The sequence below is a fragment of the Uranotaenia lowii genome, chromosome 3 (assembly GCF_029784155.1).
Source record: "Uranotaenia lowii strain MFRU-FL chromosome 3, ASM2978415v1, whole genome shotgun sequence".
Taxonomy (NCBI): domain Eukaryota; kingdom Metazoa; phylum Arthropoda; class Insecta; order Diptera; family Culicidae; genus Uranotaenia; species Uranotaenia lowii.
Genome location: NC_073693.1, coordinates 228,394,261 through 228,404,989, shown reverse-complemented (window position 1 = coordinate 228,404,989; position 10,729 = coordinate 228,394,261). Strand labels below are relative to the sequence as shown.

Below are 10,729 nucleotides of genomic sequence, written 5' to 3'. Positions count from 1 at the left end.
TTGCATGATTTTGTAACCTTTAATTTTCATGGCTTTCTTTAAAGTTTTATCTTTATTTATAAAGTTTTATTTTTGGTTAAATAGTTTTGTAAGAGAGTAAATTAGAATGAAATATATAAATTTATATTCATGATCTTCTTCTTCTGATTGTTCTAAATCAAGCATGTAGTTTGCATCGGCAATAAAGGAAAAATGTGGTCTTGGTTTAGATTTTCTTAGGTTTGTTATAAGAGGGTCCGAAGATTCGAGCATCCGATGCATAAGGTCGATGTTTGTTGCTTGCCTTGAAAATTTTCGAGTGTGATGTTCTCTAAAATTTCGAATATCCTTTTTCCTAGACTCTTGAGCGTCTTCGGATAATTGCCCAATGGGTATTAAAAGGTGTTTCACGATTTGAGCCCCATGAAATAAAATTTGTGAACTGCTGCGGGTATTTATATAATACCACGGATACAAATTGACTAGTTTCATGGCCGTTTCCTTAAAAACATTTATTTTCTGGCCAGAAGCCAAAACTTGCAGAAAAGCACCGCATCGTTGGATAACTTCCAAATCTATACCTTAAATATTAAAAGTTAGTACAGAAAAACAAAATCGTACTCTATAATTACCAGTGATTTCTGCAGATTTTTCAGATTCTTGAAAAAAACGCCTTGCTGTATTGCCATCAGGTCTTTCAGACAAATGATTTACTAACTATAATGGAACTAACGCTTCTATACAGGGCCAACTCTTCAATCTTAACAAATTAAGGACTATCGTCTTCACTTGTCAACGGTAGGAATAGAAAAAAAAAAGATTTCATCCTTCCTTTTGCTAAAAAGCAAGAGATTGCCAAGCTGGCTTAACAAAAACTTCAAAACTACCATCTTTCAGACAAATGATTTTAGTAGTAAAACCTGATACATACAAATGAAATTATATGTTCATTTAAGCTCAAGAATGTGCCTTTCAAATGCATATAATTTTGTTTTCATAAGTTTGCAACGTTTCGAGATATGGATCAATGAAAATATGCAATTTTAAAACGTAATTACACAAAAAGTACCATTTAACGTCAAGATAGAAACTTGACACATTCAATGAAGTTGTGCACTTTTACAATTGTTACAACTCTCTCATATAAAGTAAGACTCGAAAGTCGCTTAGAAAGAAGTTAAACGAAAATTTCGTTTTTTGAGGTTAGTTTTCAGAAAAATGTCTATAAATCTGTTGTTTTGATAGATAGAGCTTCAAAGTTTTTACAAAGTTTTTTAAAATTGTATTGTCTACAAGTTTTCTGAACACATCATTTTGATTGGATGACAAATTCAAAAAATAAAAAAAAATCTCACTTTTAGGTGGATCGATCAGAAAAATAATAATGGCAAAATATGAGCAATCAAAAATAATGAAACATTGTAGAACATGTCATTAAGCTATTTTGACATCTAAGGCATCAAAAAGCCCATGATCACGTTTTTCGCGTTTTAAACCACTGTGCAGCCCCACTGTAAAAATTGACATAAGTAAATAATACTTTCACCACTTTCATGGTGTACTGGAAATGCCTTAAAATCATTCTGCTTTCACTTGAATATCAGCCTCAAATACTCACCTTTCATCATAAAAGTGGAGTAAAAAGGCCTTTTATGTGAACAAAATATGCTAAACAAACACACATTTTTCATGTCTAGTTTGAACGTACTCATATGGATCAGTATGTAAACTAACAAAACAATTGTTTTCTTGAAAAATAAAAAAAAATAAAGCTTAGTTTATATGTTTCAGATTGTTTTGTGAGCCATAACAACAATTTATAGAAGAAAAAATATTTTTTAAAATGTTTGAACCACATAATATTTGAATGTTTGTGCTTGCCCCACCTACCTTATGGTTTTATTATTTGCTGATATTTTTTCTTTAAATTTCATTAAAACTGATAGTTAGTGTTCGGCATCGCTAACTGAAAAGTTAGCGGCGCTAATTAGATCGCTAACTCATTCGAAGTTAGCGATCGCTAATTAAAACCGCTAAATGTTGCATAAAAGTTATCGATCTATAATAAAGCGCTAATCGCTAATCGATAGTATGAAGTTTTGAAAAAGCAAAACAAATTTGGCAGCCATCTTTAATTTTAGTATTGACTAGAAAAGTTGTTAAAGGATATCAATAGGGGCAGTTTTCGAACTTATTTTGCAATATTTCTGTCCATATCAGTTGCGTCAGTTCACTATGAGTTTTAGTTAGCGTATTTGGTGGAAAGTAAAAGGAAATACTTTTGAATCAAATTTTTCAAAATATTTACCCGTTTATCAATTTTTTTTACATCTGTTAATGCAAAGGTTCTCTTTAGGTAGATGTTTTGTTTTGTCCGAAATAGTTTTTCATTCATTGATTTATTGACTTATTTTGTTCTTCAAATTTCAATTTTTCACAACTTGTTCATCCCTTTTATATTCAAAGAAGCTTATGCTTCAGACATAAATTCAAGTGAAAACAATTAAAAAAGACGCAAAATTTTAAATACCTGATCGGAAACCTGATCGAACTTTCTTATCCGCTAGCTGAAAAAAAATTAACGAGAAAACAAATTCGCTAACCGAAAGTTAGCGGACTAATTAGCGATTAGCGGATAAGCGTTTTTGTGCCGGACACTGCTGATAGTAAATTATTTCAAGTAAAATGATTAAGAAGCTTTAAACAAATCTTCAATTCTATTCATTTTTTTTTTTCAAAACTTCCAACAGAAATTATCGGCCCGAGCCTTCGACGGTCTGAACAACCTGCGACGACTCAACCTAGAAAACAATCGCCTAACCCGACTGGAGCGGGGCATCTTCACCGGAGTTCCAGCGGTTCTGTCGCTCAATCTCAACTCCAACCAGCTGGAAACGATCACTTACAACAATTTTCTGCCCCTGATGGACAACCTAGTCAACAGCACCGCGGTGATACACCTGAAAGGTGAGTTTTTAACACATTTTTAGAGGGGAAAAAAGAATGATTGGGATACTAAAAGGTATACAGGGAAGCGAAGCAAAAAATAGATAAATCCTCAAACGTACGCTGTCAATCGTAAAGGTAAAATCTGGAAACCAATTAGGAAGGACACATCAAAGGAAGGGACAACTGACTTTCGTTTGGTTCCTTCCCGGATAGGGCTACTTGCTCAGTCCTCCAGCTGGATGCTTTCCGGGATAGTTAACGAACGGCAAAAGTTTTCCCCTGGGTGGAATCCTATTTGATACTTGGTCAAGTGTGACATTGCTGCGAATCAAAAGCTCGTTAGAGGATTTCTTTTTGGCCTTATTCTGGGTTGGCGATTTGTTTGAGTTTTGAGATAATCGTGAATTTTCAAGTTTGAATTTCTTTTATTGTTCTGATTTTTTCCAAATGAAGCCTAGTAAATAAAAATTTAAAAAAAATATTAAAAGTTCAAATGGTTGTGTAGAAAAAACGATCACTTACTTGCGAAGAACAACGATACAGTGTCATTTTTCAATGTTTTAAGAGCTTTAAATAAGGTTATTTGAAAAGGGGTGAACGATTTTCCTGTTGCGGTAAACTTCAAAAATAATTTTTTTTCAATTTTATGGATGTTAAACGCAACTTGTTCAACTTTTACAAACTTTGCAGCTCTACTTAAACAATTCAAATAAAAAAAAGATCAGCATTAGGTTCCGGGTCCTTTTGCTGATCTTAATCCAAAATCTGAAAATAATCCTGTAGAGGTTTCTTAACAGGATAATTTTCAGAACTGTTTTTATTCTATTCAAGATTCTTTACCTTTGATAACTCTGTTCCGAAATGTGATCCTGATTCTGGATCCTTATACGTAGCTCAGATCCTGATCCAGTATTTTGATCATCAATCCTGTGGCAAGACCTTACTCTCGGATTCTGAAAACTTGATCCTGATCTCGAATCATGAATCCTGATTCTTATTTTAGATCAAGAATCCTTATCCGACAATCTGATCCCGGATCCCTGAAGCCAGATAGCAGATTATGATCCTGATTAAGGATTCTTGACTCTATTCACTTCTATGGAAATTTATCACCAGATAATGACTTTTACAAATTGGTTTTTTGACCATTTAAAACTGTTTTTTTTTTTGTACTCTTGAACTTAACCTCTAAGAAAAATGCAAAACCTGAGCCATATCTAGTTATATCGGATTCTGATTCAAGATTCTAGTTCTAAGTTACAATACTGGTCTTTCTTCCTCATCCTGGACCTTGATTTCGGGTTCTGGTTTTGATTCTGATCATAAATCCCAATTTTAGATCATGACTCGGAGTTTAACCCTGCGGATTCTGATTCTGAATCTTAATAAATGATCCTGTATTCGGATTTTAAACCTTGAATCCTGATGCGACAATCTAATATTAGATCTTAAACTCGGTTTTTTACCATGAATCTTGCAACCGGAATGAGAATTTTGATACCGATCCAGGATTATGGATCATTTTTTAGATCCTCGCTGATCCTGGATCCTGATCTCAAAATCGTTTCCTGAACCTAGTATTTTGTCCGAGAATCCTATTGTTATTCTATAAAATAATACTTGATTTCCGATCCCAAATTAAATTCCATATCCCAAATCCCGGCCCCGATTTTAGATGCTTGCTGATCTTGATCTGTGATTCCAATAATGGACCCTGTTTAAAAATTTCGATCCCGGAATCTAAATTCTTGGGCTGTAATCATGACACTGAATCGCGAATCCAGATGCCGGATACTGAACACTTGTTTCCGATATCCTTCACACTTGATCTTGATCCGTGATCAAAGATCCTGATTAAAATAATCAAATGCTGATTGCAGAGATGAGGTGAAAAATATGTAGAAAATAAATCAATATTGATAAAAATAAAATAAAATAATAATTATGTTCGGCAACACTAAAGATAAATAAAATAAAAACAATTTCTATGGCAACGTTTGTATTTTTGTCAACATTAGGCAAAACAAACAAAACAAAGTCAGTCGTTAATCTATTCTGGTGAGTGACAGACGTGCTTGAGTGAATCTCTGAATTGAGATTCGTAAGAATCGTAAGATCACTATCATAGCGTGGTTGATAGAATAAGGGCAAAGAGCGCAGATTGTCAAGGTTGCTGTTACGAAGAAATTGTTTCTGATCCAGCCTCCGGTAGAAAGACAGATTGGCACAGGGAGCACAGATTGTAAAAGCTGCTGCTGATTGTTTGTTTTGATTTGGTCTTCCGGTGGGTAAGGACGGAATTGACTTAGGAAATGCAGATTTTCAAGGCGTTGTTTGTGTTGATTCGGTGGAAAAGACGGAATGGCTTCGGTAGCGCAGATTTTTAAGGCTGCTGCTAATTGTTTGTTTTGGTTTGGTCATCTGGTTAAAAAAAAGAATTGGCTGCGGAAGCGCAGATTTTTAAGGCTTCTGCCACTGATTGCTTGTCAGGATTTGGTCTTCCGGTGGGAAAAAGACGGAATTGGCTTAGGAAGTGCAGATTTTTAAGGCTGCTGCTGCAGATTGTGCGTGTTGATCTGGCCTTCCGTTGGAAAAAGACGAAATGGCATCGGAAGCACTAATTTTTTAGGCTGCTGCTGATTGTTTGTTTTGGTTTGGCATTCTGGTGAAAAAAAAAATCAAAATTGGCTGAAGAACGCAGATTTTTAAGGCTGCTGCTGCTGATTGTTTGTTTTGATTTGGATATTCAATAGAAAAAGACGGAATGGCTTTTTGGAAGCGCAGATTTCCAAGCAACTTCTGCTTATTGTTTGTTTTGGTTTGGTCATCTGGTTAAAAAAAAGAATTGGATAAGGAAGCACAGATTTTTAAGGCTTCTGCCACTAATGGCTTGTTAGGATTTGGTCTTTCGGTGGAAAACGACAGAATTGGCTTAAAAAGTGCAGATTTTAAATCGCAGATTTTGTAGACAGTTGCTGCTGATTGTTTGTTTTGATTGAGCCTTCGTGTGAAAAAAAAAATGGCTAAGGAAGCGCAGATTTTTAAGGCTGCAGCTGCTGGTTGTTTGTTATGATTTGAATTTCCGGTAGAAAAAAAAAAAAGACGGAATGGCTTTGGAAGCGCAGATTTTCAAGCAGCATCTGGTGATTGTTTGCTTTGATTTGGTCTTCCGGTGTAAAAAAAGACGGAATTGACTTAGCAAGCGCAGATTTTTTATATTGCTTCTGCTGATTGTTTGTTTTCATTTGGCCTTCCGGTGGACAATTAGGAATTGGCTAAGGAAGCGCAGATTTTACAGGCTGCTGTTGCTGATTGTTTGTTTCGATTTAGATTTTCAGCAGAAAAAGCAAGCAGCTACTGCTAACAGTTTGCTTTGATTTGGCCTTTCAGTGGAAAAGAAGGAATTGGCCTTGAGAAGTTCAGATTTTTAATACTAATTCTGCTGATTGTTTGCTTTGATTTGACCTTCTGGTGGAAAAAGATGGAATTGGCTTAGGAAGTGCGGATTTTTTAGACTGCTTCTGCCGATTGCTGTTTTGATTAAGCCTTCCCGTAGAAAAAGACGGAATTGGTTTAGGAAGCGCAGATTTTTAAGACTGTTGCTGCTGATTGTTTGTTTGAATTTGGCTAAGGAAGCGCAGATTTTCAAGACGGCTGTTGCTGATTTTTTGTTATGATTTGAATATCCGGTAGAAAAAAACGGATTGGCTTTGGAAGCGAAGGTTTTCAAGAAGCTGATATGGACTGAATTGGCGGAAGCGTGGATTTGACGGAAGCTTCTACTTAAAGTTTGTTTTGATTTGACCTTCCGGTGGAAAAAAGATGGAAATAGCTTAGGAAGTGCAAATTTTTTATACTGATTCTGTCTATTGTTTGCTTTGATTTGGCATTCCTGTGGAAAACGACGGAATTGGCTTAGGAAGTGCAGATTTTTAATATTGCTTCTGCTGATTGTTTGTTTTGGCCGGTGGAAAAACGGAATTGGCTAAAAAAGCACAGATTTTACAGGCAGCTGTTGCTGATTGTTTCGATTTAGATTTTCAGTAGAAAAAGACGGAATGGCTTAGGAAGCGCACATTTTCAAGCAGCTACTGCTAATAGTTTTCTTTGATTCGGCCTTGCGGTGAAAAATGACTAAATTGGCTTAAGAAGTGCCGCTTTTTAAGGCTACTGCTGCTGATTGTGTGTGTTGATTTGGCCTTCCGGTGGAAAAAACGGAATGGCTTTGGAAGTGTGAATTTTGAAAACTGCGGGTGATTGTTTTTTTAATTAGGCCTTTCTGTGGGAAAATCGGAACTGCTTAAGGACGCGCAGATTTTACAGGCTGCTGCTTCTGATTGTTTGTTATTATTAGGTCTTCCGGTGGAAAAAAGACGGAAGCGCAGATTTTTAAGGCTGCTGCTGCTTGTTTGCTTCGATTTGGCCTTCCGGTGGAAAAAGACGGAATGCCTTTGGAAGCACGGATTTTAAGGAAGTTTCTATTGATGGAATTGGTTTAGAAAGTGCAGATTTTTAAGGCTGCTGCTGCTGATTGTTGATTTTGATTGGGCCTTCCCGTAAAAAAGGCAGAATTGGCTTAGGAAGCGCAGGTTTTAAAATTATTGCAGCTGATTGTTTATTTTGATTTGGCCTTCCGGTGAAAAAAAAAAAGGAATTGGCTTAGGAAGTTTTGATTTTTAATACCTACTACTTCTGCTGATTGTTTGCTTCGATTTGGCCTTCCAGTGGAAAAAGACGGAATGGCTTAGGAAGCGCAGATTGTTAAGGCTGCTGCTGCTGATTGTGTGTGTTGATTTGGCCTTCCGGTAGAAAAAACGGAATGGCTTTGGAAGTGCGGATTTTTAAGCTGCTGTTGATTGTTTGTTTTGATTTGGCCTTCTGGTGGTAAAAACGGAATTGACTAAGGATGCTCAAATTTTACAGGCTGCAGCTGCAGGCTGCAGGCTGCAGGCTGGAATTGGCTTAGAAAGCACGGATTTTAAGGCTTCTACTGCTGATTGTTTATTTTGATTTGGCCTTCTAGTTGAAAAGGCTGTTTCTAAGAATACTATCGGATTATTCAGGCTCTCGTTAACAGAAGCAGAGTGACAAGAAAAGTGCAACTCGGGAAAGACAAAGACAAAGCGACAGGAAAAGCATAGATTGAGAAGCCTGTTGCCAAGAATATTTTTGGATTGGATGCAGAATATGCAAAAAACAATAAATTTTTAAGATTTGAGAAGCTTTCGGTGAGAATGGAATGTTAAATTAAGATTAGGAATATTTGAAAAATAAAATTTTGTATTCAAAAAACGAAAATCAATTAATAATTAAAATAAAAATAAAATAAAATTGTAGCTGTTGCTGATTGTTATTATTTGTTTTTCCGGTGGATAAAGACAGAATTGGAATGGGAAGCGCAGATTTTTAAGGTTTCTTGTGCTGATTGTATGCATTGATTTAGCCTTCCGGTGAAAAAGACGGAATGACTTTGGAAACGCAGATTTTAGGCAAGCTTCTACTGATAGTTTGTTTCGATTTGGTTTTCTGATAAAAAAAAAAGGAATTGGCTTAGAAAGTGCAAATTTTTAAGGCTGCTGCTGCTTTTTTTTGGGCCTTCCGTTGAAAAGACGAAATTAGCTTAGGAAGCGCAGGTTTTTAAGACTGTTGCTGCTGATTGTTTGTTTAAATTAAGTCTTCCGGTGGAAAACGACGGAATTGACTAAGGAAGCGTAGATTTTTATGGAAGATTCAGCTGACGGTTTGTTTTGATTTGGTTTGCCGGTAGAAAATGAAGGAAATGGCTTAGGAAGCGCGGATTTTAAGGCTTCTGCTGCTGGTTTTTTTTTTGTATTTGACCTACTGGTTAAAAAGGTTGTCTCTAAGAATAAATCGTATTATTCGAGCTCTCGTTTAAAAAAACAGAGTGATATAAAATGCACAGTTTGGGAAAACTGTTGCTAAATTTTTTTTTCAGACTGATCCACAGATTGAAGGCAGGAAAAGCACAGATTGAAAAGGCTGTTACGAAGAATATTTTTAAATTGGACAAATAATATTTTAAGATTTGAAAAGCTTTTGCTGGGAATGGAATGTAGAAATGAGATGAGGAATACTTGAAAAATAAAGTTTGAGAAGAGAGTTGAGAAGGAATGTAGATATCAGATGAAAGATATGCAGAAAATAAATCATTTTTTTATAAAAAATAAATAAAATCAAAGCTGTATTCGGCAACACTCCAGTTAATAAAAAAAAATGAATTAAAATTAAAATAAATTTTAATTTAATTGAAATAAAATAACATTTCTATGGCAACGATTGTTTTGTTGGCAACATTAGGCAAAAAAAAAACAAAAAAAAATCAATCAGTGATTTATTCTTGTGTGTGACAGACGTGTCTGAGTGAATCTCTAAATTTTGGTCTTTGATTCAACCTGTTTCACTAGATTCCGAATTTTTGGTCCCGATCCTAGAATTTAAATACTGATCCCGAATCTTGATCCTGGATCCTTATCTTGAACCCGATCATGGATCTTAATTCGAGACTCAAATCCTTAATCCTGACTCTGGATCCTGATTCTGGATTCTTATGCTTATCCTGTATTCTGATTTCGGCTTCAGATCTTGATCCCGGTTTTATATTTGTTGTATGCTGATTATGATGATTAGTTTTAATTTTGATCCTGGATTTTCTCAGGTTCCCTAAGCTCGCTTCCTGATCCTGAATACTTATTCAGGATATACTAAATATACTTTACCGATCTCGGATGCTGATCTCTCTGAAGCATCTTGAATGGAGTTTTGTTGAATTGCTCTACTTTCCTTCAAATCTGCTCCGCGATAATTTTTTCTTTTAGTAGAAAAAAACTGATTTAAAGTATTATCCACCTTATTTTCAAATGACAATCATATCTATGAAAAAATCAGATTCAGGATATGAATTAATAAAATATGTTGGCATCCGAAAACTCGTGATTGAATACAAAGGGATTAGGTGTGAGATTATACTGAAATATCAATGTCCGTGAAACGATACTTTAGGAATTTGAATCTATGGCTGTTAAATGTTATTTTACATCAAAAGTTTTTCAAAAACTGGTTTCAAATTCTGAATTTAAATGAAATATACCATTTCCTTCAAACCGAGAAGAGAAACGTTATTTGTGTTGTCATCTTCATTATTGCCAAAGCAATTTCCATTAGTCTGGCATCTTCATTACATTAGAGGTGAAAGCCATATTGCCATGGTTGCTCTGGCAGTAGACGGTTTCCAATTTTTTTGCCACCTTTCTCGATTCGCAATCCTCATCCGCCTTCGTCCGGGAATGGTTCTTTTTATCAATCGAGGTGTGAAGTTCATTTTCCGCCGAACAATTTTCCCGCTCCGGCTTTTTTGGGGCCTCTGACTCGTCATTTTTTTTTTTCATTTCTTCCCTTTCAACGAACGTTTGGCCCGGGAGTCGGAAAATTTCCTGCCAGGGTACACCTTTCAATTTAATTCGGCCCCAGCTGAAAGGAAGGTAAGCTTTGGCCAGGTGAACCTTTTGCTGGATTGTTCCAACCATTTGTTCGGTTGAATTGAAACGTTTTACCGTCAAGTGGCCATTACGGCGCGCGGAACGATAAGGTGCCATTTCAAGTGGAGTGTTTTTTTTTCGTTGTCTGGTGTCGTTTTCCGAGAAATGTTTTGTTCCCTTCGGTCTTGTTTGTAAGGCTTGTGCGAATCACATTTTTGCGCTGGGAAAACACCTGTTGTTGGGGAAAAACCAGCTTTCAGTCGTCCTACTGGTGGCTTTTTGCAATTGAACTTATGAATCTAATC

At 35.9% G+C, this 10,729-nt stretch overlaps 1 protein-coding gene across 1 annotated transcript in view; it reads left to right on the top strand.

The window, feature by feature from the left end:
• LOC129755405 (connectin-like) overlaps window positions 1-10,729 on the top strand; it is a 192,220-nt gene that overhangs the window by 75,127 nt on the left and 106,364 nt on the right. Inside the window, exon 3 of the mRNA XM_055751865.1 lies at window positions 2,730-2,946. Coding sequence (XP_055607840.1) covers window positions 2,730-2,946 — 217 coding nt within the window. The remainder of the gene's footprint in view (window positions 1-2,729; window positions 2,947-10,729) is intronic.